General features: G+C 40.5%; 1 protein-coding gene across 2 annotated transcripts in view; it reads left to right on the top strand.

Annotated features, from left to right (window-relative positions):
* Positions 1 to 27,097, top strand: part of mcc (MCC regulator of WNT signaling pathway) — a 168,001-nt gene that overhangs the window by 135,961 nt on the left and 4,943 nt on the right. For both annotated transcript variants that reach the window (XM_036580590.1, XM_036580591.1), the window contains 3 exons: positions 7,561 to 7,795; positions 15,427 to 15,636; positions 26,278 to 26,369. In XM_036580590.1, the coding sequence (XP_036436483.1) occupies positions 7,561 to 7,795; positions 15,427 to 15,636; positions 26,278 to 26,369 (537 nt within the window). The remainder of the gene's footprint in view (positions 1 to 7,560; positions 7,796 to 15,426; positions 15,637 to 26,277; positions 26,370 to 27,097) is intronic.

Raw genomic sequence — 27,097 nt, 5'->3', positions numbered from 1 at the left:
GACCCATGAGCTCTGATAGCTGTGGGAAATCAAGAAGAAATATATTTTCATAAACTTGCAGCTCATCTGAACACTTAAGTTGTATAAAAACTGCTTAGAAATTTATTGAGAGCATGTTCTGAAAACTAACAGCAGAGACAGTAGGAAATTGGCTCTACTTCAGCCTCATAGCTTGTTCATTGTTTTAATCATCTTTGGTAAATAACAATAAAACTCAAAATATATTACAATAGTAAATGTAAATGTTGTTTAATATTGATTGGGAAGCTGTTTAAAATAAAATTGGCCTATGTAGTTGTTCAGTTTTTCCCAACATGAGAGATTGTCATTGCTTCTAACCTGTTACAACATCGTTTTGTCCAGCCCTAATTAAGGATCTCAGTGTGAATCACTAACAGTTCACTCATTACCTCTAGCAACACATTCACTTTGACTTCAGTTCTGGTCCTCGCTGGTTGTTTCCTCTGTATAATGAGACAGTTCGTCCTTTAATCCCCACACAGCACCTGAAACTCCTGCAGCTCTTTGAGCTCACAGCGCTATTAACCGGATGAATGCTAACATGATTTAGCTTTGTGAATGGTAGCATTGGCATGCTAATTAGCAGCTCAAAGGTAATTTAGCATTGCTAATGCAATGCTAATGAAGACGGCTGAATGAAAACGAGTTGTGTGTTGAGTATATCAGTTCCATGACAGCCCACAGAGCTAGCAGATTGGTCAGCAAAAACGGTGCCGGTCAGTGGTCAATGATGGTGAAATTGGACAAGACAAACTAGGCTGCTCTTACTACAGACAGTTTGTTGGTTAAAGCTCATATTGGGAACACAGCGCAGCACTTAGCTCAGAAATATCTCCTGTTATTGTGTCTGTAGAGGCGAGGTAAATTGCAGCATGGTCTATTTCAGAGTCTCAGTTGTATCTGAGCTCATTTATCCAGTCCTGGGTGAATAGCAGAGAATCTCATCTCTAAATCTCCTGCATTTTATACCAGGACCTTACCAATGTGAGATTATTGTAATCAACGCAAAAAAATGGTCAAAAATTATTTTTAATTCTCAGTTGTTAAATATCAAAAAAGCAGAAACTGTCTTAAATTCCTAACGTGTGTGTGTGTGTGTGTTTGTGTGTGTGTGTGTGTGTGTGTGTGTGTGTGTGTGTGTGTGTGTTTGTGTGTGTGTGTGTGTGTGTGTGTGTGTTTGTGTGTGTGTGTGTGCTGATGAGCCAAAACATTATGACCACCTACCTAATATGCTGTTGGTCCTCTGCATACAGCTCTGACCCTCCAAGGCATGGACAAGTTCTCTGAAGGTGCCCTGTGGTATCTGGCACCAGTATGTTAGCAGCGGATCCTTTGAGTCCTGTAAGTTGCGAAGTTGAGCTGCTGCTGATCTGAAATTTTGTTCTAGCACATCCTGCAGATGCTTGATCGGATTAAGATCTGGAAAACTTGAAGGTCAGGGCAACACCTTGAATCCTTTATGACGTTCCTCAAACCATTCCTGAAAATTGTGTGCAGTGTGGCAGAGCTGAAAAAGGCCGCTGCCATTCGAGGAATGCCATTGCCGTTAAGGGATAAGCCTAGTCTGTAACAATGTTTATCGAAGTGCCACGTGTCAAATATACGTCCACATGAGCACCTGGGCTCAGGGTTTCCTGGCAGAACATTGCCCAAAGCATCATGCTCCCTCCACTGGCTTGTCTTCTTCACACAGTGCATCCTAGTGTCATTGCTTCCCCAGGTAAACGGTGCACAGATAGCCGGCCATTAACAAGATGTTAAAAAAGGAAACAGCACTCATCGGACCAGGCAACCTTCTTCCATTGCTCTGAGGTCCTGTTACGCTTGCATGCCCATTGTAGGCACTATTGCTGGTAGACAGGGGTTAGTATGGGTGCTCTGACTGGTCTACAGCTATGCAGCCCCATACAAAGCAGGGTGAGACGCGCTGGGTGTTGTGACCCATTCCTCCGTTAACCATCGAACTTCTGTGACTTAGCTTTTCTGTCAGTTCAGACCAGATGGGATTGTCTTCATTGCTCTCGTTGATAAGCCTCGGGAGGCCCAATACCAGTCACCGGTTCATGGTTTGTCCCTCCTTGGACCCCAGTTGGTAGGTACTCACCACTGCTGACCAGGAGCACCCCAAAAGCTTTGGTCCGACCCAGGTTTCTGGACTTAAAGATTTGTCTCTTGTCAAAGTCAGTCAGGTTTTTGCGCCCGCCTGCAGGTTTTTCTCCCGCATCCAAGACATCAACTACGAGAACCGACAGTTCACTCACCATCTTATTATATCCCAGACCCTCACGTGTTGTTTTTACAAGATGATCAGTCATCTGTGAGTGGTAAAATGTTTTGGTGTTTCGGTGTGAATATATACACCACTCAAACAAACATGCCCACTCACCCAGCCTTCATACCTTTACCATTACACCTGCTGCTTCACGGATGGGCGCCTCTGATGGACAGGACCGTGTAAAACAGCCACGTTATTTTTTTTCTTTAGTGTTAACAGGTGTTCTGTGGGTGAATTGGACCATATTCTGTGCTCAGCCGAGCGAGTTAGCTAATGGGACTGGCTCCAGTAGTACTCAGAGACTGGCGTTGAGTTTAAATCTTAACTGAAGGAGTCAACAATTAACTGTAACATCCAAAGTAAAGAATACGTCACTTAAATATGTTAGGAGCTTAAAATATTTGTGTCTGCTGTATAGAGCTGCTATGAAATGTTGCTAAATATTCAGCAGGCAAAGGCAAATCCCTAAAATCTCTGAAATTATGAAGCTAATGGTAATTAGCATTATCTTAGCAGGGCACAGCAAGTTACCTGTTTATTAAACACCGCTGTACAGGCTTGCTTGGCTAACACGCTCATGAGTTTGTGACTGTATCTGGCCTTTTAGCATGAACAGGATTAAAAAGTCAAGCATGTATGCTAGCATTCGTATTTCCACCACCACACAAAGCCACGCGTCGTACTCCACCCCCTACTCTGTAATGAGACAGCCAATGAGCGGTAGTCTATTATTATCCACCCAGATAAAAGATGCATGTTCTCCCACATGATGCATAACTTCACTTGAGTCCAGTTTCCTTTATTCACCAAGAACATTATGAATATTTTAGCGTTCCAGTCTACAGACAAATATTTGTCAGAAATGATTAATTATTTAGCGCTGCATTCACTGTGCATAATCTGTTTAAAGATCAAATGAATACACAAAGAATTTCAGCATTTTCCTCTTTGCCAGCACTAATCTAAGTCACACTGCAGTCAAACTGAGCTGCTATCAATTCAGTGAATGCAGAGTTAGTTTACTTTCTGCTCTGGTGTCCAGACCGAGCGTCCTGCATCAGCCAGATCAGTTTTCAGACTCAGGATAGGACGATCCTGTAACAGTCCATTGATTTTTGCCTCTTTTCCTCCTGCCCGGACCACTCTATAGTGCCAACATTGCTGAGCACCTCACTGACTCTCTATTAACCTCAGTTTGTTTTGATGAGCTTTAATTTATACAACAGGCTACATGATTAGCATATATTTGTTAATATAAAAAGGTAGCAGGGAATGGCAGTTTGCACAGAGTACAGAATCAGATACATCAAAATTATACAGTTTTCCTCTTAACCCCAAATGCAGTAAGTCAGACCGATGACATACATCGATCGGCCACTTCATTAAGTACACCTCCTTGTTTCTACACTCATTGTCCATTTGAATCAGCTCCACTTACTATATAGAAGCACTTTGTAGTTCTATAATTACGAATTATAGTCCATCTGTTTCTCTGCATGCTTTGTTTCACTCTGTTCTTCAGTAGTCAGGACCCCCATAGGACCACCACCGAGCAGGTGTTATTTGGGTGGTGGATCATTCTCAGCGCGGTAGTGACACTGACATGCTAGTGGTGTGTTAGTGTGTGTTGTGCTGGTACGAGTGGATCAGACGCAGCAGTGCTGCTGGAGTGTCCACTCATTGTCCACTCTATTAGACACTCCTACCTTGTTGCTTCACCTTGTAGATGTAAAGTCAGAGACGACAGCTCATCTGTTGCAGCACAATTTGTGTTGGACATCCTCTAGTCCTTCATCAGTGGTCACAAGACGCGGTTGGATGGATATTTTTGGTTGGAGGCTATTCTCAGTCCAGCAGTGACCCTGAGGCGTTTAAAAATCTGATCCATTTATTAACACAGTTTCCAGAGTAAAAAAACACCTTAATTCAGGCTTTGAATGATGTGTTTTAGTCCATTTTTAACTCCTCTGTGCAGAAAAGGTCATTTTCTAGGTGTTGATTTTGTATGCTAATGACTACTGCTCTCATTGGCTGTCTCGGTAGAAGGGGCGTGGTAAGAGCTTAGTAACACATTTTCTACAGTTGTTGGATTATTAAGTGCATGTAAACGCACTCACTGTCGTGTTCTGACCTCAGTATCCGAAATGGCAGTGCGATGGCCAAAGTAGGAAGGGTGGGTGAGTGGGCGTGGTTATTTGTTTGGGAAACTGTTGCATTACATTTTCTGCTGAAGGGAAATATGCCAAAATGTCAGAGGCTCCACATTTCACTTTTCTTCAGAAGGTTGATACAACGAACACCGTATATCCAAAATGGGAACTTTACAGGAGAAGGAAAAAACATACTTACTTTTAATGTAAGTCGTAAGTCATTTTGGGCCGTTTTTTTTGGTCCATTCTTCATGAAATTTACACACAATGTAAAGGGCAACAGGCATTTTCAGATTATGTCAAAAACTGAAAAACAAAAATGGAGATACGAGGTTTTCTTCCGACAGCAGCGATAAGAATGTTAAATTTGAATACGTTTTCCAGCCTCTCTTTATCCCTTAGAATGAAACAGGATGTTATTGTACCTTTAAGACTGATAAATGTAAATTGCCTCTTGTCCAAATGGCTGCCATGTATTGGGCCTTATTTAAAAAGCAGTCTGCAACACTCTTTATAGCTTCAGCTTGAATGGGTGGGTCTAAAATGGTTTTACAGCTTAGTTTCCATACAGATTATATGCACTGGGGAGTGAACGTTTTCATACTGTGTTTTGATATAATAAACTTTTTTGATTTAAAAGCATTATATAGGCCCTTCAAGGCAAAACTAAAGAGGAGAACGGAAGTGCTGTGTAGTAGAATGCTGTCCTATGTTCTACTCTGACCATATATTTTTCACTGTCACTACAAAATACTGCTGTCCTGTCCCGAGTGACTGACCTGAAGGAACCTCAGTCATGTGACAGGACTGGTTTATTCGAAGAGGAAGATAATGGGAATTGTCACTGTAATTAGAGAGATCGTTAGGAGGGAGGAGGAGAGAGTTATTTAGGGCAATTTTTCATGCTTCAGCTCTCCACATGGTGCTGTGTGGGGACTGTAATGTGTCCGTGTGTTTGTGTGTGTGTGTGTTTGTGTGTGTGTATGTGAATTGTGTGAGATGCATCTTTAAGTGAACAGGTATGTAAACAGGTTTATGTGCTTCACATACTAGTGTGAGAGTTGAGGTGTGTGTGTAAAATAGAAATAAAAAATATTGTATGTTCATGAAACTTATATTTCAGATGAACTAAAGTGCTAAATTTGAGCTTATATGTCCATGTAATGGGGGTTATGCTAGGGTTTATACCTTTTCCACCTCAATGCCCACCAATTTATCACTAGAAAGCAACAACACACAGCTGTGTTTGAGTGCCTACCCCAAAATATTTGACATGTATCATTGAACATTAAATGTCAACAGATTAGGCTAACACAGGGTATTACTACCCTGTTGCAGCTCCACAGCAAAACTAGATTTTTGGTAAACGTAAAATAATCCTCCTTTGCAGTAAAATAAATCTGTACTGATCGTTCAACACAGTTTAACAATAAATGGTCTTAAACGCTGGAGTTAATGTAGAACTGCTAATTCACCCTTTAACCCTGAAGACTGGCACACAGACTGCTGGTCACAAAGCAACGGAGACAGCAATCTCGCCTAGCCAGTAGCTAACAAAAAGACAAAGAGAGAGATTTAAGACGAACATCGATAATTTGGAGACGAGTGGACTTATTTGCATTTGAAAGCACTCCAGCTGGTTTCCTGATACACTTAATCTGTGAAGAGACAGTCAGATACTAAAACGTCGCAAAGCTGAAGTCAGCTTCTCATTCACCAGCTTCTTGTTCTAATTTTATCTTAAATGGTGCAGCAGTTACATTCTGGCCTCATGCACCATTTAAGGTGAAACAGGAGAATTAGAACAAGAAGCTGGCGAATGAAAAGCTGACTTCAGCCTAGTAAAAAGTCAAATGTTGAGAGACTTTTTACAAAAAACTATTCTACTTTTGCGAAAGAGTTTCCTGCCAGAGATGCCAGAAAAGTGGCTATAGCTGAGCTAAAGTTTAAAGCAGAGCAAAGTAAGTCTGTGTTTTCGTTTGTTATATTTTTTAGCCTATACTAGACTAGGACATTAGCACATACGGAGACACATTTACAGGCAAGATGGTAAAACGTTCAATAAAATGGACATAAAATACTCTGGCTCCTTAAGTGGTTTGATTTTTGTTGAAAGGACCAAATGGCTCTTCTTACCATTTGGGTTGCCGACCCCTGGGCTAACATAAGCTTATTTTATAGCAGGAATCAGGGAGAATGGTAGCAAAGGTCACTTGTGAGTCTACAGCATTGTTGCACTACTGTTTATTGTTGAAGTATTGAAATATTGTTTACTGTTAAAAAAGTGTCTTTTTTAATGTTAAGTCAGTTCATTTTTACAGATTTTTATGATAACAAGTACCATCACTGATCCATTACAGACCACTGCCTCCTCCTGTGCTTCTAGTACTGGCCTGAGGACCATCAAAGGGTGCTTTGCGGCCCACTTGTGATCTGTGGCCCAGTGGTTGAGAAACCCTATTTTATACAGTTAAAATGTTGGGACAAATGAGTAACAGGTGTCTGTAATTGCTCAAGAGCTCCATGTTCCGTTTATTGTGCACACATAAAAGAGCTGTAAATGTAACTACTCGAGTTTGCGTTGTAAGCCTGGTTTTGAGGTATAAAAAGCATTCAGCCAAAAAGAAAACTACAGAAGTCACTACTTATATAAATGCCAGTTAGAGCCATTGCTGAGCATTTGGCCTGTCCATGCTCCGCCAGCAAACGTGTTCTTTTTATACTACGTCTTATATGTTGGCGGTAGACGGATGGCGGCAACCCGAATAATCCATTCTTTTCAATAGAGCAGTGTCCCGCAAGCCACAGTGGTAAGCGCAACGATTTTGTCCAGAGCAGTTTTCCCAACTTTTGCCGTCGACCGAAGCGCAGTGAAATAAACTGGATGTTTATATCATTGCATACAAAATAAATATAATTTGAAACAAATAAAACTCTGAAAATAGAGGTATTTTTGTGGTACAGTTTTTCATTACGTTAATTTTTTTTTTTTTTTATGGGAATGTTTCTTTGAAGCTTCTCCAGCCTTGCTACAAAAAACACATTTGTGGGTGAATATGGATAGGTCAACTGGTTATTGCAAATTACTGACCTCTTCTCCTTCCTCCACCACAGCACCACCAGCTCCACGGCTAGCAGCTGCGACACGGACTTCTCCAAAGAGGACGAGCAGCGGCTGAAGGACTACGTCCAGCAGCTGAAGAATGAACGGGCGGCAGTAAAGCTGACCATGCTGGAGCTGGAGAGTGTACACATCGACCCGTTGAGTTACGACGTGAAGCCCCGCGGAGATTCGCAGAGGCTGGACCTGGAGAATGCTGTTCTAATGCAGGAGCTCATGGCCATGAAGGTACAGCAAGAGTGCACAGTGGTGCCGGGCAGTATGGCCAAAAACCATATCACAATATGTTTATCCACATCATTCAATATCAGCAGTTATAGATAATAATTATATGCACTTCTCAGTTTTAATAGTGTTTTGCTTAGAAGGAAGCAAAAGATATCTGTTTTATGCTGCAGAAACCTTTTTTGAGGCAGTTTTTTCTTGTTCCAATCTATTTTGCTCAAACTCATGGCTTTTCTTAGTTTCCAGTTATTGGGTGATCTTTCGGTTTATGTTAGTTTTTGCTGCTAGCGGTGGATTGAGGCACAGAACAGCATAGCATTATTTATTAAGAATGAGAATCATTGATATAGAATAAATGAGACTTTCATTACAAAATTCTATATTTCCATTGGTAATCATTTTGAATACATTTTTGAAAAGAATAACAGCTGACATATAATGGAAAACACATTTTTATTTCTCTAAAAAAGGTATTAATCGCAGATAGAGATCATAATATTTATGTTTAAAGCCGACTACCAACATTAGAATTCATGAAAAAAAGAACATTTTTAAAAATGGTCTTCAATGCACCTTGGAGTGAAACCATCCATCCATCCATCCATCCATCCACCCATCCATCCATCCATCCATCCATCCATCCATCCACCCATCCATCCATCCACCCATCCACCCATTCATCCATCCATCCATCCATCCATCCACCCATCCATCCATCCATCCATTTATTTATTTATTTATCTGTTTACATAAAGAATTATTCCATCCACCTCACACCCAACCCCCAATTTTGCCGTGGCCAATTCCGACCTGCTTCCAAGCTGGAAGAGTGAGGGCTAACACAAGCTCCACCACATCTTTTCGAACTAGGCCTAACAGTCATTTTACAGCACAACATGCTTGGAGAACACTAACAGGAAGTTTTCTTAGGCCAGTTAACAGACACGTGTGTTGGCCAGCATCTCATTGAGTGTTGGAGGAGAGGGAGGACTATCCTCCTCACCTAGAGAGAACTCTCACCCGCGGATGGCTGTGGCATCGCCAAAAATCAACCTCGCAATAGGTCCAACACGAACATGTATTAATATAGTTAGTTATGCCAGGACAGATCCTCTCTGACGCAGCTTACTATTAGCAACGAGCCTTTGTAGCCTGATACAAAGCATCCCGAATCTCACCATCCTTCACCAGTCCGTGGATTCAGTCGGCCGCTGACACTAATAAGAGGAGCATTAGTGTCAATCTGAAGAGCTTTAGCAATTATGGTCTTCAATTTTTGAAGGTCTAGTGTCACTGTAGCTCATGAGAACTCACGGAAATATAGCTCCCAGCTGAGGTTAGAACAGAGTCTGCAGAGCAAAAGAAAAAGGCTTATAAGGTTTAGTATGGCTTTTATGAGGCTAGAACCGTTATGTTCTGTCTGTCCAGATGCTCGTGTGTTTCTTTATCAGGCCTGTTGTAGAGTGTTTTTCCTGGGCTAACACATCCATAACAGAATGCAAAAACAACAGTTGTGAGTCTACAGCATTGTTGCACTACTGTTTATTGTTGCAGTATTGCAAAAAAATATTGTTTACTGTTAAAAAAAATGTCTTTTTTTAATGTTAAGTCAGTTCATTTTTACAGATTTTTATGACAAGTACCATCACTGATCCATTACAGACCACTGCCTCCTCCTGTGCATCCGGTACTGGCTTGAGGACCATCAAAGGGTGCTTTGCGGCCCACTTGTGATCTGTGGCCCAGTGGTTGAGAAACCCTTTTTTATACAGTTAAAATGTTGGGAAAAATGAGTAACAGGTGTCTGTAATTGCTCAAGAGCTCCATGTTCCGTTTATTGTGCACACATAAAAGAGCTGTAAATGTAACTACTCGAGTTTGCGTTGTAAGCCTGGTTTTGAGGTATAAAAAGCATTCAGCCAAAAAGAAAACTACAGAAGTCACTACTTATATAAGTGCCAGTTAGAGCCATTGCCGAGCATTTGGCCTGTCCATGCTCCGCCAACAAACGTGTTCTTTTTATACTACGTCTTATATGTTGGCGGTAGACGGATGGCGGCAACCCGAATAATCCATTCTTTTCAATAGAGCAGTGTCCCGCAAGCCACAGTGGTAAGCGCAGCGATTTTAACAACACATCCACTTCAGCTCAGGTAGGGCTTTCTAATTACCTGATTCGGTGGATCAGGTTTGTTCAAGCAGTTAAAACACCAAAATATCCAGGACAGGGGTCTTGAATCACTGCCCAAATGCTTTTGGTATGTGTCATGGTTGTGATATGTGGAAGAGCTTCCTTTTTGATTGACGTTTTTCCTATTTTTGAACCACTTCACACTAGTAGAGTAGAAAATGCAAAATCTCAGTCCTATAGGAGCTGTCCTCCATATCCCTGTTAATGAATTTGCAATGTGTTTTCTTCAGCAGCTGCCATTCACTGGCTTTGAAGTCACACAGTTATTTGGAATTTCTCATGCATTCTTGTCCATAAATGAACAACGTGTCATGACGCATACAACCCCGAGTTATTATGCGAGCACCAGACATCACAGTACAATTCTGTCTGACCAGCCGACTCAGTGGTTGGTTGATTGACCCAGAAGTAGCATGTCATGCTGGAATTCGAAATTAATTATATTTATTTTTACCAGTCCTGATGGTACAGTCTGATTAAGAAGTGTTATAGACATACAGCATGTTTTTTCACAACATCTGTATCATTCCCTGAGCAACAACTGCTGTATATCTAATTTTTAGTACGTTTCTACTTTTTACCACATACAAAAACAGAAGATTAACATATTAGATCATTTCTATAAGATAATATTCGATTTATCTGAGAAAGACTGTGACTGCAAGCCTACACTAAATTCTGAATCTGTCATTGAAAGTAAGCTTTTCAGTCATCAGTGATGACGGCAGAATGACTGAAAAAGCTGAAATTAGCTATAAACAGAATACAACAAGATGCTTTACGGAATGGTCGGAAGAAGATGACGTTCAAGTTAATCTGGCAAGTATGGAAGTATTGAAGAAGCTGAGCTGAACCTGATATTGTAAGTTTCATGGCTCTATCTGGGAGAGCACAGTGAAGTTGATTTTATATTCTGCGTTCTGTTTTGGATTTCTCATGAAATAAATGCCCACAAATGCTTAAATCTAGCATTTCTCACTTATGAGAAGACAGAGGACAAACTACGACCAAATATATTTCAAATGTGTCTGTCGTTAAGCGCACTAAACATAATGTTTTGGTAACATAGATGCTTTAGTTATTGAGGGACTGTCTAAAATATGTATATCATGGATGTCTTTCTAAATTTAATTTATGTATTTTTGTAAAAGAATGCAAAACAACAGTTGTGTATTTTAGCATATTTTATGTTGGCCGCCATTTTATAAGAGCAGTAAGCCACTTGAGGCCGTGCGTTACTGCGATGTTTTAGAACACGCTTCTCGTGAATCGGAGTAACGCACAGCCTCTCATGGCTTATTGCTGTTGTAACTTCTAAGCTCATTAAAAGTACTTTGTGTGGTGCAACCCAGTTTGATTTAGTAATGAACCTGGGCTCAGTAAACACTTAGGTTACAGCTAGCCTGCGTTCACTGGACTACAGCTTCATTTCGTGTATCCAGAAAAATCATCTAGTTTGTTCCACCATTGTGGCTGATGGCAATTTTAACTCTTAGATTTACCTCTTGGTGGAACGTTCCATTGACTGCTGTGGCATGCAGCTGCTGTTGGTGACAGAACTTCCAAAAACAGATCAGTTTGACGTTGTCCATCTACAATCGTATTGTAAATCCAGTTTTGTTTTGTTTTGTTTGTCTTTTTTTTGATGTAAAAACTAGTGGAAAAAGTCAAGACAGTAGACTCGAACCTGTCAACATAGAAGGTAAAAAATGTGAATACTATCTAATTATTTTAATTTAATTTATTATAATTTAATTATAATATATCTAGATATCTAGACATCTAAGAGTTCAAGTACTGTGTCTTCACAGCATACCTGTATTTCAAATTGCTTTTACTTTTACCAAATCTGAGTGTGATATAGAACTGCTCAGTCTATCAGATAAAACAGCTTTTCACTGATACGTTCCTCACAGCTACAGTAGAGTACCGTACAAAGTACAGGAGCCCTGCATGAGATTTATGTGGCCTCAAGCTGAGCACTTACACGAGAAGTGCCACAAATTCCATGTGATGCTATTACAGTAATGGCCACCTGGGCTCGAGCAGGGTGCACATGTTTTGGCCTAGCAGAGCTGTGAAGGAAATTCATAACTGAAACTCTGCCCTCAGGGAAATGGAGACTGAAATTACGGCTCGGGCATGTTCGGGGAGAAAGACAGGAGGAGGGAGACTCCACAGGTAAACGAGAGCCCTTTGACGTTTTTCCAGTGTTCACCTCAGCTCTGGCATTCCGGTGGTTTCCTCAGTGGCCCGCAGCCTGGAGACGGTTTTAGATCAGAGAAAGAGGGAGACTCCCCCGGCGCCCTTTGAAGCCATTCTTTCATCTGAACTTCACCTGTGTGCACGGGTGACCTTCAGGATGACATTTTCGGAGCTAGCACGGCGTCCTGACAGGAGATGTGATATTAGCACAGGTAGAACAGACCAAAGGCCTGGATCTGACGGCCCCTCAGGATCCCCGAGCACTCTGAATAGAAATTACTCTCAGGATTATGCTGGAGTCAGCACGGCTGTGCAGTTAACTCTTAAGATATCCAGAATGGTGTCTGAGCAGAGGTGAATGGTAGAGGTGGGAAAAACATTGATGCAGCGTAATTTCGCAATATTTTGGGTTTAAAATCGTATTGTGGGCTCCTGAGTGGTGCAGCCGTCAAAGCATCGGCCCTGTCATCGAGTTCGATCCCAGCAGCGGCCTGTGGCGCAGTGTCCGTAAGAGCATGATGGTCTTCGCTCTCTCTGGGTGGGCAGAATGGTTCTCCCTCTCGTCCTGATGCTCAGTGCAATACTAGCCAACACTGCTATCTGTTTGTTGGCAGTAATTGGCAGTAAGTTTTCTCTTCCAGGCATTTTGGGCTGTCCAAGGATTTTGTTTTAGCGTCAGTTTGAAAAGTTATGGCACATCATGCGTCTCAAAGGAATGTACTAACCTTCATCCTCCCAGCTTGGTAGCATCATGTGATAGAGGGAGACCTAGTGAGTAAGTGGAAATTTTCAACTATATTAGTGGGAAAATGGGATAAAATTTAGGAAATAACAATAGTATCAATACATTCAGTAAATGGAGGCCCAAGTATTAATATGTCCTCATTACATTTCCGTACAGCATTTGTTCAAACAATTTTTTCCCCCTTAGAAAATTAATTGCATGCAGACAATTCAGATCTCAAACTGAGTGTTGAGAAAACTCTAATCTGACTGCTACGAAGGACGTCTCTCATACTGACCCTCACAGACATTACATACAGACTCACATAGCACATATATACACACTAATTAACAACCACCTGGGATGCCTTAGCAATGACCTAGCAACACCTTAGCAACCACTTTGGATGCCATAGCAATGGCCTAGCAACACCTTACCATCCTCATGCATACCATAGAAACAGCCTAGCAACATCTTAGCAACCACCTGGGATAACATAGCAACACTGTATCAACCACCTGGGATTTTATAGCAATGGCTTTATCAAGCCAACTTTAGTTTAGTTCAGAAAGGTTCTATATTGACCGCTTAGAGTATATATAATATACTCGGTTCTATATTGACCGCTTAGAGTATATATAATATACTCGGTTCTATATTGACCGCTTAGAGTATATATAACATATAATAAAACATCTCTTTGTCTACACTCTTTTTTGATATTAATATTTAATGTTCTTTAATAAAGAAAAAGGTTCTATATAAAATCATGAACACTGAAATAACCCTTTGCATGATTTTATACAGAACCATTTTCTTTATTAAAGAATATTTAATATTAATATCAAAAAAAGTGTAGAAAAAGATATATTTTATTATATATTATATATACTCTAAGCTGTCAATACAAATTGTAAAATGTAAATGTAATTAATTATGTAATAAATATGTGAATAAGTATGTAATGAGGTAATTACTTTAAATAGTACAGCAAAACAAAAGTAACACTAAGGGTTAAAGGACCAGCTTTCACTGCCTCCGCTGCAGTTTCCCTGCTGAATGAGTGGAGAGTGAAGTGGAGTTTGATTGGTTGTTTTCATCTCTCAGGTATTCATGTGTAACCAGCCCAACTAAATAACTCCAGCAGTCAAATCCGGTTCTCCCTTTAGGAAAAAGAGATGTTGGAGAGTGTCAGTCATTCCTGAGCTATTTCAGTCTAATTCTCCCAGTGAAAGCACTTCCTCGCGCTCTGTTTGAGAAGTTCTGGAACTGGTCCGAGATGAATTTCCCCTTGAAGCTCAGAGAGGTTTTACAGCTGTGGATCTGAGTCAGCAGCTGCATGCATGACTCACACTGTCTTCGTGTTGGCTTTCTGATCTTTTGTAAGTCACACATAGAGAGATCTCGCTGACATTTTAGAAAAAAGCAGGTTTTGAACCTTATCTCAAGCCTCTGCTTTGAAATGCATGCTGTCAACAAGCTGCTGTTGGTTTTGATGTGATTAAAGGGCATATGGCAATGTGAGCAGTGGGAGTGTTCGTTGTCATTCGCTGGATTACAAAAATATACAAAGAAACTCTGCATTCATGCACAACCTCCTGGCATCTATTTGATGCATACCTGAAGATGAATTCGACCATTTTTAAAACGTTTCTGCATTATTAGATCATTACGATGTAGACAGAGTCTACCAGTTCAAAATTGTTTAGAGTGGTTGTGATAGGAACCAGGCGTTCAGAGTGTTTTCTGCCTCTCTAACAGAAAGCGATGGCATTTAATGGCTATAAATATGTTGTCTGAGATTAGGTTTCAGTCTATAATTGGGGCACTCGTGGGCTGGCGGTTAGGGAACCAGCCTTGTGACCAGAAGGTTGCCGGTTCGATCCCTTGAGCCGACTGTACGTGACTGAGGTGCCCCTGAGCAGGGCACCCAACCCCTAACTGCTCCCCCTCACAGAAAGTTATTACACAAATGGGTTATGAATACAGTTTCTAGGGCCTGAGGCATGGTTTTACGCTAGCTTAAAAGTAAAGTTTTGGCCAAAGAACACAATTTTTTCAGATTTACCACTGTTTTATCATCAGCAATATTACATATACAACTCAGAAGACATGTATAGGTTCACTGGCTGTTTTGGATAGTAAATAAAAATGATTATGTTTGCAGTATAGATATTGTGACACCTGGTTCCTGTAACGCCCATTGTAAAGAAAACCTGAGTTTTTTGTTTCTTTTATTTTTTTCTCTTTTACAGTCCAAGTTTCTCTGCAATTAATTTTGTTTCATAGCAAAATATTCTAATGACTTTGTCTGTATTTCACCAACTGAAATAAAACATTTTGCTTTTAAACACTAACCTAGAACTTTCCTTTTGACAATAGTGAAAAGACTCATCTACACTCATAAACAATCACAAGAACACAGCAAAGTACGAGATCATGTTCTTTATTTCTCTGCAGCCTCATTTTTGTTACAATTTAACATGCTTCTTTCTTTTCTCTCTCTCTCTGTAGGAGGAAATGGCGGAGCTGAAAGCTCAGCTGTATCTGCTGGAGAAGGAGAAGAAGGCTCTGGAGCTGAAGTTGAGTACACGCGAGGCACAGGAGCAGGCTTATCTGGTGCACATCGAACACCTAAAGTCTGAGGTGGAGGAGCAGCAGGAACAGCGCAGGAGATCACTGGGGTCAACAAGCAGCGCTGGAGCCAAAGATAAGAGCGGGAAGGTCAGTGTGGATCCATTTTAAATGTGTAGGCAACTCAGTCACAAATAGTGAAACTCTTTCAGTGATCCTAAATGTTTGTGACTTGATCCTTGAATTTGTATAAGAAATCAAATTATGAAGATGAAGTTACGTTCAACCGGGAGTGACTGTGGTGACCGCAGTGGTAAGTGTTACTGACAAACTCAAGTAGGAAATTGGCTGGTCATCCTGTCAGCTTTAGTAATTGCTGAAGAATAGCACTGATACCAGGTGACCTTGATAGGGAATAGATCACTCGAGGATTGTTAGCATTTGTTGGCTGATTTAGACTAGACAATGAAATTAAACCCAGCCAAGTTCAACTAGAAGTTAGTAGTTAGCCAGTAGAGAGAAGGAACAGCTCAGTTGTGGCTAAATATAGTATCATTTTTTCAGTATTTACTGTGTCCACCCTTTGCTACTTACAGATTTCATTCTTTTCAGGTTGCTTGCTTTCAGCTTTTCAGCCTAATCTGCAGGGATATTTTTCCACACCCACAAAGTTCAGTCTTAGAAGTTGGTTGCATTTTCTGCTACTCACAATTCAAGTAATCCCAAACACATTCAGTGATGTTTGAGGTCTGGACTCTGAGGTGGTCAATTCACTGAGGTGGTCAATTTTGAGAACACCAGCAGCTTCTTTGTTTCATTTGCAAATTTCTTTTTCTCAGTAACAGCTTCTTGACAGCTTGACATCCTTTCAGACCCATAGTGCTGAGTTGTCTTCTCACAATGCAAGGATGGACAGAAACACTTTTGGGGCTTGGTTTTCTCGTCTCTCTCAAGCTCATGTTTTTTTTATCTGGTGGGGACAAAGTTGATGGTCTACCAAGTTTTGTCGGTTGTTGTTAGGAGTCCCATTTTCTCTGTAGTATTTAATTATTTTTTGAACTCCAGTTTTGGAAAGTTTTTCACTCCTACGTTCACTGCTTCTGATGTATTAACCTGTAACTTAATTTACTTGTAACCACTCTGAAAATGCTAAACAAACATATTGGAGCAAGTTTCAATAGCCATGCAGGGTTATTACCTGATAATCCGTACAGAGCATTCTGGAGTACAGAGAATTACTGCACTGTTCTTCTGGGAAAGAAAACTCATTCACTAAACCTCTTTGATTAATGTTTTGCATAGATTTATTATTTCCTCCTTTTTCTTTTTAGAAAAGGCCCAGATTGTGTTTATGTTGAGTCTCTTCCCTGCCTGAATGTTGGTCATGGTCATCATTCATTAGAGAAGCTCAGTGTGCCAGAAGTGGGAACAGCTGGTGTGTGTTTAGCAGCTGAGAGAGCATGTGCTGGTGGTGAGATGGTTTTAGAAAGACTTTGGTGGAGGCACTCACTTCACATATTCATCATTCATATACAATAACATCTGTTATAATGTAGATAGAACTATTATACTTGGCATCAAAAGGAATTTCTAAATGTTTTATTTAATATTTCATGTTTTCTGGGATAAAGAAGAACCTAATAAAATTCTGTGAAGTTTTCAGCCTTGATATTTGACCACCACTTTTGAAATATGAGGCATTCTGAATACTAAATGTAGTTTTGGATTTTAAATGTAGTTGTTTAAAGTTCATTTTAGATGTTCTGCAGCTGTGTTAATGATTTTTGAATCATCATTCTGGACATGTCTAACATTTTCTTGCTTATTACTTAATTAGTTATTAAACTCCTGAAATCAGAGCACATTTTCTGTCCTTACCATCAGAAGGAAATCATTTTTGCGTACTGTGATGCATTTCTGAGTGAAACACCCTATAGGGGAGGGTTTCTGAGCTGGAGCATGTGAGTGGAGTGGAGCGGCAGACATTTCCGTTCCTCGCTCAAAGCTTTTCTATAATCACTCCGGCCCAGCTCGGCTCTGGATTTTCTGTTTTCCTCTCTTCGCTCACAGGTCAGAGGAACTCTGCTCCATGTCTGCTGCATATGATCCATTCTTATATTTGTTTTATGTGTTGAATGTATGGACAAGACACTACACATTTCGTTTCATTAATAATAGAATTTATGGATGTTATTAAATGAAAAGTTGAACACAGGCTTTTTTCGGAAGGTACAGGCTTGAAGAGACACCCAATCACAACCTGGAAATCTGCAGAGTGTTAACAAATGCATGTGCTTTTAACATGCTCTTCTTCATCATCCGTGCAGCAAAGTAGATGACATTAAACTAACTCTGTGTAGTGTCTGTAGAGCTTAGTTGTGTTTGGTGAGAATTTCAAGTATGTAGGTCTGTTGAACAGCTCTGCAGAGCAGACAATGTGTATGAGTGGCCATCACGTGCGAGCTGTAGCAGTCACTGCCGCATCACTCATGTCATGCAGAGGTAGTCAATGTTGGGGAAAAGGTACTGTCTGGCTCAGGGGGTACTGGAGTGGTTTCGGAGTGAGAGAGAACACCGACACTCTGGCTTTCTGAAAAGCTGCTCCGCGATCTGAGCAAAATCAGGTCGCTCCGCTCCGACTCCGCACTGCTCACATGCTCTGCTCTGAGCTGGCTGAGCGTTTTCTATCAATGATGCTGCTCTTATGATGCATTAAAAGTTATTTGACTGCTAGTGGCGCCCCGATGTGTAGAATTTCTTAGCCTGCTCATTGTCAGTGAGTGAGTGAGTGAGTGAGTAAGATAAACTGAACTAAATGTAATATAGAAGTCACATTGGCATAATGTACATGGCATATTAGAATCATTTTCAGGCTTCCCGCACATCTTGGAAAACCTGGACATTTAAAGTCATGGAAAACACCTGGAAATTGGCTAAAATGTCCTGGAAATATTAGTAAAGTCCTGGATTTCTGGAAGGATTCTCAGCGGGATTCACAGCATACCTGAAAGATTTGGGTATGCATTTTTATTTTTGGTTTGCAGAGAAAAAAATAAGTTTGGGGTAAAGTAAGGCTCACTACCTAGACCCAGTGTGTCAAATACAAAGGGCCAAGTCAGGCCCGTGACACAGTCCTATTCGGCCTGCAATATTTTTTTTTTTTTATTCTTACTAGCCAGTTTCACCCTAAGATGAACTACAGTCCCCAGCATGCATTGCAACATAATGTGTGTTCTGACCCCCTTCCCCAGCAACAATCTATGGGCCAGCGGTTACACACAAAGGAATGATGCCTGGTGTCTAGTTCAAGCAAATAGGCAGTTTTAAAAAAGAGCTACCTAAAAAAATTATTTTTATTACTAATTATTATTTCTAATTAAGTAGTCAGCGCCTATTTTGCTGTTGCAGTTTGCGTATTTTGAATAAACAATGGCCAGTTTGAGTCAAGTAATGAAACGAAAAACACATTTGCTGAGATTTTTTCATGTGGCCCTTTTAGTGGTTGAGTTTGACACCCCAGACCTAGACCCTGTCCCCCAGCAGAATCAGTCCACATAAATCTATTCATTTTACTTTATCTACCTTTGTTTTCTTTTTCAGGATATTGTCTTGCTTTGACTTTTAAAATCCTAACAGATTTCACAAACAAAGAGCATTTGTCACGCCTCCTGTCGAGGACGCCTCCTCCACCTGTTCCTTTTTCCTCACTTGAGTCCTTGAATGGTCCAGAGCACTCCAACTCCCATGAATCAGTGGGAGACCACGTGACTCTCATCCCATAGCCGTCAACCAATGAACATTCATTTCAGCGTTCCTCCTCACCAGAATTCCAAACTGTCACACCTGTTTTTCATTACACTCCATTAGTCAGTTAGTATATAAAGCCCAGGCTTTAGCTTAGTAATTTGCGATATATATAACACTTTGTTGTGTACTGAGTGTTCTTTGTTTGTGTTCTTTTGTGTATGACCTGTTTTCCATATTTCTGACCTGCCCTTTTTGGTTTGTTTGCTGGATATTATGTGAGATTTTGGTTTTTGAACTCAGACTGGTTTTTGGCTACTCTCTGGATGTTCGTCTGTTTTGGCTCTCTTGCTCTCTGGTTCTGACCCTAGCTTGTTCTGACTACGCCCTCTGTACCTTCACCAAAACCTCAAGTAAACTTCAGCCTTGTCCTTTTATCTGCGAGCATCTGATGTGTGTTGACATTGTAACAGCATTACATACTTAACATCAGTCTTTTATAGACGTTGGTGTGTTTTTGTCATGAGAGCGCACAGTAGACAAAACAAAAAGAGGGTATAACTCACATAATGAGTTTAAGCTACGAACAAGCACTCAGGTCTCACTGTTATCGTGTAATAATTACTGAGCTAGAGTGAACAGGACTTGTTTGTGCTTTTAAGCACACACAAGAAACGTAACGAAAAAAAGGTACACTGGGGATGAATATGTGGTTGAGAAATGCCGATATGACAGTGAGAGCTAGTATTTGATTTCTGGTCTCCTCATTGGCTGTTACCTGAATCATTAGTTCAGATACATTGCTCACATCTCATTCTGTGGGAATCATGAGTCATAGAAATTGAACATTTAGAAAAATCGGAAGGCCTCTGATCGCTCCAGAGCTAAATCAGAAGAGTGACTCATTTCTCCTCTTACCCTTCCAGATCATTTGTGCTGGTAATTGCTTCCAGTCATTCCGACCTGGAAAATCACTTCAGACTGTGAAAATTTGTCCGAACTTATCGAGGTTAAATGTGTCTGGGTTAAAATCAGGCTAAAATTTGTGTACTGTAGGTCCAGCTTCACATGGAATTTTGACTAGATTTGGTTTTCATATATTGTGCATGTGTTGTTTTCATGCAGTGTTAAAAGTTGAATTAGGGTACTTCATGCCAAAGAGGGGGGTTGAATAATTGAAACTACCATCCTTTATTTGTTATAAATGAATTGACACAGCTCTGTATGGATTCTGCTGAATTGGTTCAAAGTGGAGTGACTCTATACCTTAATAATATTTATTTTATTAAAGAAATGATTGAACTTTTCATTTTGTCATTACAAAACATTACCAAATGTTTCTGTAGTGACTGTTTCTGTAGTGACTGTTTCTGTAGTGACATTTTGAGATTTTAGTTAATTTTGAGTGAGTTTTGAACAGCTCAACACAAAAAATCATAACATTTTTCATTAAAACTCCTGATAAACCCTAATAAATCTAAATTCAATTTAGAAGAAATTTCACTTTCACTTCAGTTTCACTTTAAAAGAAATCAAAATTGAAAAAATACAAAGTAAAAAGTATTATTTAAACATGTTGAAATTTTTGGGTTTGGGACAGCAGCCGCCTCCCAATAGAAAGTGCCCTATAAATGATGATTTTGTATATATTTATCTTATTATTGTCTTTATTAATGCCTTGGGTTTAAATAGATTAGAACATAATCCTTGTAAATATCTAAGATCTGAAATTTTAAATGTTTTTAAAATATTTTTTTTTCACTGTAGGAGCGTAGTTTGAACTAATTCAGTAGAATGGTCCTTTCAGCTTATTAAAGCTTGTGATAACTGGTTGGGAAATGGTTTGTGGAGTTTCATTAAGGGTTTTGTTGTTGACTTAAATAGTAAGGATGTCGATAAATGCAAGTATAATTCTAAGTAGTGGAGTTCTTAGTGAAGTTCTGGAAAATTGATGTGCTAAACAGAGTGTGAAATCTGGTTGTGTACTGGAAAATGCTATCACTTTGGTTTGTGTTAATGAAAACATCAGGTTTCATTCACCAACCATTCTTAAGAAGGAATTTCTTCTTAAAACCAACTCACGCAGTTTTTACGAAGATGCTGATATTTACCAGTGTTTTCTTATTTGGGATTTTTTCTTAGGTAAAAGCAGAATCTACTCACACTTGAGCACAAAGGAGAGAACAGTTCTGCGCTTTGAGAACTCGTTGTGAGTCTGACGTAGACTTTTTCTTAGGATCTTTCTCATGAATAAATTTAAGAAAAAACTTAGGAAGATATTGGCTGGTGAGGCCCTTTGATTCCGAGTGTGTAAATGGTAGTTTATGTTATAGAGTTGTGGATCATCTTGGCATTTCTCAGTAGGCTGTAAGGATCTCTCTGTTTTCTGGCTCTTTTGGAGTTTGTCTCCTTCCTCACATCTCTGCTATTCTCTCACATCTGCAGCTTCAGAAAAATGCTCTCTCACTCAAAACACACTTTCAGAGATGCACTTCTTTCATCCTGTCCTCCCGGATCGCTCCACCTCCTCCTCTTTCACACTCAAACACACACACACAGGGGACTCGAGACCCAGTCTGACCCTGAGCACTGAATTATTGAAGCCACTGAAGGCTCGGCTCACACACTGCCGAGACACCAACAAACCTGAGAGCTCAGAATAACAGCTCTCTTCTCTTCTCTTCTCTTCTCTTCTCTTCTCTTCTCTTCTCTTCTCCTCTCTGCTTCTCCTCTCTTCTCCTTTCTTCTCTTCTCTCTTCTTTTTTCTCTTCTCTTCTCCATCTTCTCACTTCTCTTCTTTTCTCTTCTCCTCTCTTCTCTCTTCTCTTCTCTTCTCTTCTCTTCTCTGCTTCTCCTCTCTTCTCCTTTCTTCTCTCTCCTTTCCTCTTCTCTTCTCTCCTCTTCTCTTCTCTTCTCCTTTCTTCTCTTCTGTTCTCTTCTCTTCTGTTCTCTTCTCTTGTTCTTCTCTTCTCCTCTCTTCTCCTTTCTTCTTCTCTCTTCTCTTTTCTCTTCTCTTCTCTTCTCTATCTTCTCTTGTCTATTCTCTTCTTTCTTCTCTTCTCCCCTTTTCTCTTTTCTTCTTTTCTTCTTTTCCTCTTCTCTTCTTCTTTTCCTCTTCTCCTCTTTTTTCTTCTCTCCACCTCTCCTATCTTCTCTTTTTTGCTCTTGTCTTCTCCTCTTCTCTTCTCCTCTCATCTTCTCCTCCTCTCTTCTCTTCTTTCCTTTTTTATCTTTTCTTCTTTTCCTCTTCTCTTGTTCTTTTCTCCACTTCTCTTTTCTCTTTTCTGCTTGTCTCTTATCTTCTCTTATCCTCTCATCTTCTCCTCTTTTATCTTTTCTTCTTTTCCCCTTCTCTCTTCTTCTGCTCTCCACTTCTCCCCTCTTCTCTTTTTTGCTCTTGCTCTTGCTCTTTTCTGCTTGTCTCATCTTTTACTCACTCTCTTCTTATGGCTTATCTTCCTGTCTCCTTTCTTCTCTTCTCTTCTGCTCTTTCCTTCTCTCCTCTTCTGTTCTTCTGTTCTCTGTCTAACTTATCACTCTTGCCTCATTCTGTGTTGTTGAATAATCTCAAATAGTCTTGCTTATTAAACTCAAGCATCAGTCAGCTACGTCAGCCAATCCTAACCCTCGTAGCTCAAACGCAGAGCTTAGGAAGCTTCCAACACCAAACATGTCTTGGCTTATCGACTACATTCGGGTTAAGGAGGGAACTGCTGGCAAATTCTGGCCGAATGTTTGCTGTGAGACGTAGAGACGGAGATGTGAGGGTAAACTCTGATTGTGAATCAGCGCTGTGCTCAGAACGCGCTGTGATTGGTTTATTTCTGTGCTGTAGGGTTAAGGAGTTTAAAGAGTACGAGATCCGGTTTCTAGTGTTCTTTATGCCATGTGAAATGGATCCAGGCTGGTTTCTAGGAAATGCTTTTTCTGCCTCGTCTTCTATAAATGCCTGTTGAAGCTGCAGCCCTGTTGGGCAGCGTCCAGCTCAGCGGTCATCACACTGTTGTTTGTGGAATTCCTGCTGCTTCTTTAATTTTCACATTTCTGAAGGTGTCTGAACGTGAAGGCTTTGAAAGGTAATTTATTCGGATGTGTTCTCTGTGTTACTGAGAGTAATGGGGGCTGCGAAAGACGTCGGGCTCTGATGTTATCAGAGCTTTTTCCAGCTGTTGAAAATGAAGCACTGACCTGCAGTGTAAAGCCTCTCTCTCCCTCTCTATCTTTTTCTCTCTTTCTCCCTTTCTTTTTTCTCTCTTTCTCTTTCCCCTTCTCTCATTCTCTCTTTTGTTCTTTCTCTCGTGTCCCTTCCTCCCCACCTCTCTCTCCTTCTCTTTTGTTTCTTCTCTTTTTGTCCTTTTCTCTTTTTACTAAGCACATGCACACCTAAAATATAAAGCGTTTATTAATCGAGTATTTTGTCTCTTATAAAGTGGCTCTTTATTCACTCTGGTTGGATCAGCTCTTTTTAGAATTGTTCAGAATTGCTGAGTAAGCGTGAGTGTATCTAGTTACGAGGTCCGCAGGCTCCTGACCAGACAGGAAATGATCAAGTTGGCTCAAATATTCACACATAAAAAACTTACTAACAGCAGATTCTGGAAGCAAAAATCAGTTTCTTGGTCTCACCTTCCAAGTTGCACTTTCTGATGATACATTATAAGTATCACAGTATTTCCTGTGTAAAACTACTTCAGACCTATTCAGTATTACATATTCATCTCTTGAGTGGGGGTGGGGGGGGCTGCTACGTTACCTGGCAGCCTCTTTTAAACCTTTTTTTAATTTAACATGTTGTTGTTGCCTTGATATTTTTTGTTTTAGTTTTTTTACACCAGCTCCTCTTCAAAAGTTTACACTAAATGCAAACATTTCTTGATACAAAGGATCTTGCTGCATTGCCATACATAAGAAGCAGAGAATGGCCCAATCCCATTTCACCCCTTGCCCCTACCACTTAGCCCTACCCATCCGTTTTGTCCGTTCATGCCTTGGGGTAGGGTGTCCTAATTTTTGTTGAGATAGAGGGGCAGGGCGAAGTGTTAGGGCTACATGGCCCTCCAAACAGAGGTTTCTCAGAGGCTCACTCCACAGTAAAAAAAAGAAAAACAGCAAGATGGCTCTATGAGCAACCAAAGAAACCCACAAATGTGAGAAATTTCTCTGTTAAAAATTCCACTAACCGTTGTATCATCTTAGTTTAATGTCGTTTCAATGTATTATGGTTCTTCTCTCATAACAAGCAAAGAAAATCACTAGTAGTATGCTGATGTCTCGGTAGCTAGCTAGCTAAATTTCCTGTTTCACCTTAAATGGTGCAGCAGTTCTGACGCCTGAAGGGCCAGAATGTAACTGCTGCACCATTTAAGGTGGAACTGGAACATTCCAGCAAGAAGCTGGCGAATAGCTGACTTCAGCTTCATATCACTGAAGAATTAGGGGTGGGCGATTATAATAATAATTTTTCGCATCCCCCCTTTGAAGCATATGATTCCCTAAATGTAGCTAAAGCCCAGCAGTGAGGTTGCTGTACTTTACCCTCCTCTGCTATCACTGCGAACTGGTAGGGTCGTCTACAGAGCAGCACTAGTAGCTGTTAGTGAAGTAATGCTCTTCTTTATTTGAGGGTCCCATTTCATGGGGAAGAGTTCAACCACTACCCCTTGTAACTCAGTTCCAAGGGGCAAGGTGACACTCAGAAACAAGGGGTAGGGGTCAAATTAAAAAATGAGATTGAGCCAGTGTGTTATTCTTCTTCTATAATGTTACTGGTACAGGGATTAGGCCTGTCACAGTCATGCCGTTTTAGATGATTAATTGCTATATAAATAATTTCAGTTAACAGTTTGTTTTTTGTTCATTGTAGACACCTTTTAATTACAAACCTGAAGTAGCAAAATTGCTCGTTTTGCTGTCCTGCTTCTTAGAAGTCCATACTTAGTAGCTTCCAACTGAGGACCGCTCGAGCTCAAGTAAACAAACAGTGCTCACTGCTGCCCTCTAAAGGTGTTATAGCACCAGTCAGAAGTTAGTGCTTTGGTTATTTTTATAAAACCCATGACACATCTCAAAAAGAGCCTATTCTATTCTTTTTTCTCCTCTGTTCTTTTACTCACAGGCTTTTGGCTCAACCCACTTCATGTAAAAGGCCCCAGTTTACATTCTGATTGTTCTGACAGGAACACAAGATTGTGAAAGTGTAACAACAGTGAAAAATAATAATAACAATACATAAATTTGCGATCAGGCGATTGTGTAGTAATTGTGGTAGGCCTAACGGAGATATGAGGTTATCTTACAACAGTAACAGTAAGCTCAGATAAGCTTATTGTGATGTTACTTATCACATCACCCACCCCTGCTACCTGATGCAGGATCATCTGTGGGATGTTAATTGGTCTGTAGTAACCATGGGAAGGATGTTAGGATGGGTATCACCCTTGTTTTCTCATCCTCTCTCACTCTCGACAGAGTGTTTTGGTTCATGTATCTGTGTCAACTCTAATACCTAAACCCATTTATCAGAGCGTGAGAGGAGGAGGTGCACTTACTGCTTAACCCAGACCTGCTGCCAAATTCCATATAAGTGTATATCTGTGACAGTGCGAGTACTCTCCTGCATGTTTATCCTAAATTCCGCGCTGTCTGTCGTTATCTTATCTCTCTCTCTCTCTCTCTCTCTCTGTCTCTCTCTGTCTCTCTCTCTCTCTCTCTATATATATATATATATAATGGAAATGTCTCTGTATGTGTTTCCCCTGCTGGGATTAAATCACCGGAGATGTTTCTGCTTTTCCTCCAGTGCAGCGGAGCACAGAGCGATAAGCCATCCAGCATTTAAACAAATGATGGAATAACAAACCACTTCATGACCTAAACATGCTTTATGCTCTGTTGTGTAAATCTGAATGTGAGACAGATGCCCCCTAGTGGCTAAATGCTGTTAAAATGACAGCATCGCTGGGAAATGTGGGAACATTAAATTTAGTAATTTTGCATTAGATTGATGTGGTGTGTTATATTATACCTGACTTTGGCTCTTCTCCTCAGGACTCGGGGGATCCTTCAGCTGTTAATGTGTCTGAACTGAGGAACCTCAGTGACAGCGACCTGGCAGCAGAACTCACCAACGCTCTCCGGAGGTGGGGAAAACACACACACACACACACACACACTGTTCAGCCCTACATTAAACTCCACACATCCTTAGCTCAGCACTTCTCGCTCACCTAGCTCAGGACTTTAATACATAAGCCTTATAAGCCTTGCTTCACAATCTGTAAGTAATAGGAAAATTACTTACAGGCTTCATGACACAGATCTTTAATCTCCATAGATCTGCTCTTAGAAACTCCTCTTCAGATGGAAAACATCAATGATTGTGGTTAGAAGAGGCTGTGTATGTGTGTGTGTGTATGTGTGTGTGTGTGTGTGTATGTGTGTGTGTGTGTGTGTATGCATTATTAGTTGGTTTCAAAATTGCCTGTTGCCTGGTGCCCCTGGCCACATCATTTCACATTCAGGCCACTAAAGGTTTTCCCCACAGTACAGCACGGTTACAATTCTGAACCCTGAATTAGGAGCACCCTGTTCGAGCACCCGTGTCCATTTCCCATCACACAGTAGAACCATGAAAGTAGGTGTAGTTCTCTTCAGCTTGTGTGGCTACATGATTTACGACTCTAGTGAACAACAGAAGCAACAATGGAGGAGTTTTAAGGTCTGATTTACCTTTTTCTCAGCGTTTGGTTTTATATGAGAGTCACAGATTCTGGCTAGCTACTTTTTTTATTGCAGTCATCTGACTCCAGTAACACCACATCATAATTTTGGGACAATTGTGTTTGACCAGTCAGTAGTTTGCACTATT

Source organism: Colossoma macropomum, unplaced genomic scaffold, assembly GCF_904425465.1.
Source record: "Colossoma macropomum unplaced genomic scaffold, Colossoma_macropomum, whole genome shotgun sequence".
In the NCBI taxonomy this organism is placed as follows: Eukaryota; Metazoa; Chordata; class Actinopteri; order Characiformes; family Serrasalmidae; genus Colossoma; species Colossoma macropomum.
The sequence above is the reverse complement of the archived record's forward strand: the minus strand, read 5'-3'. Positions and strand labels throughout refer to the sequence as shown.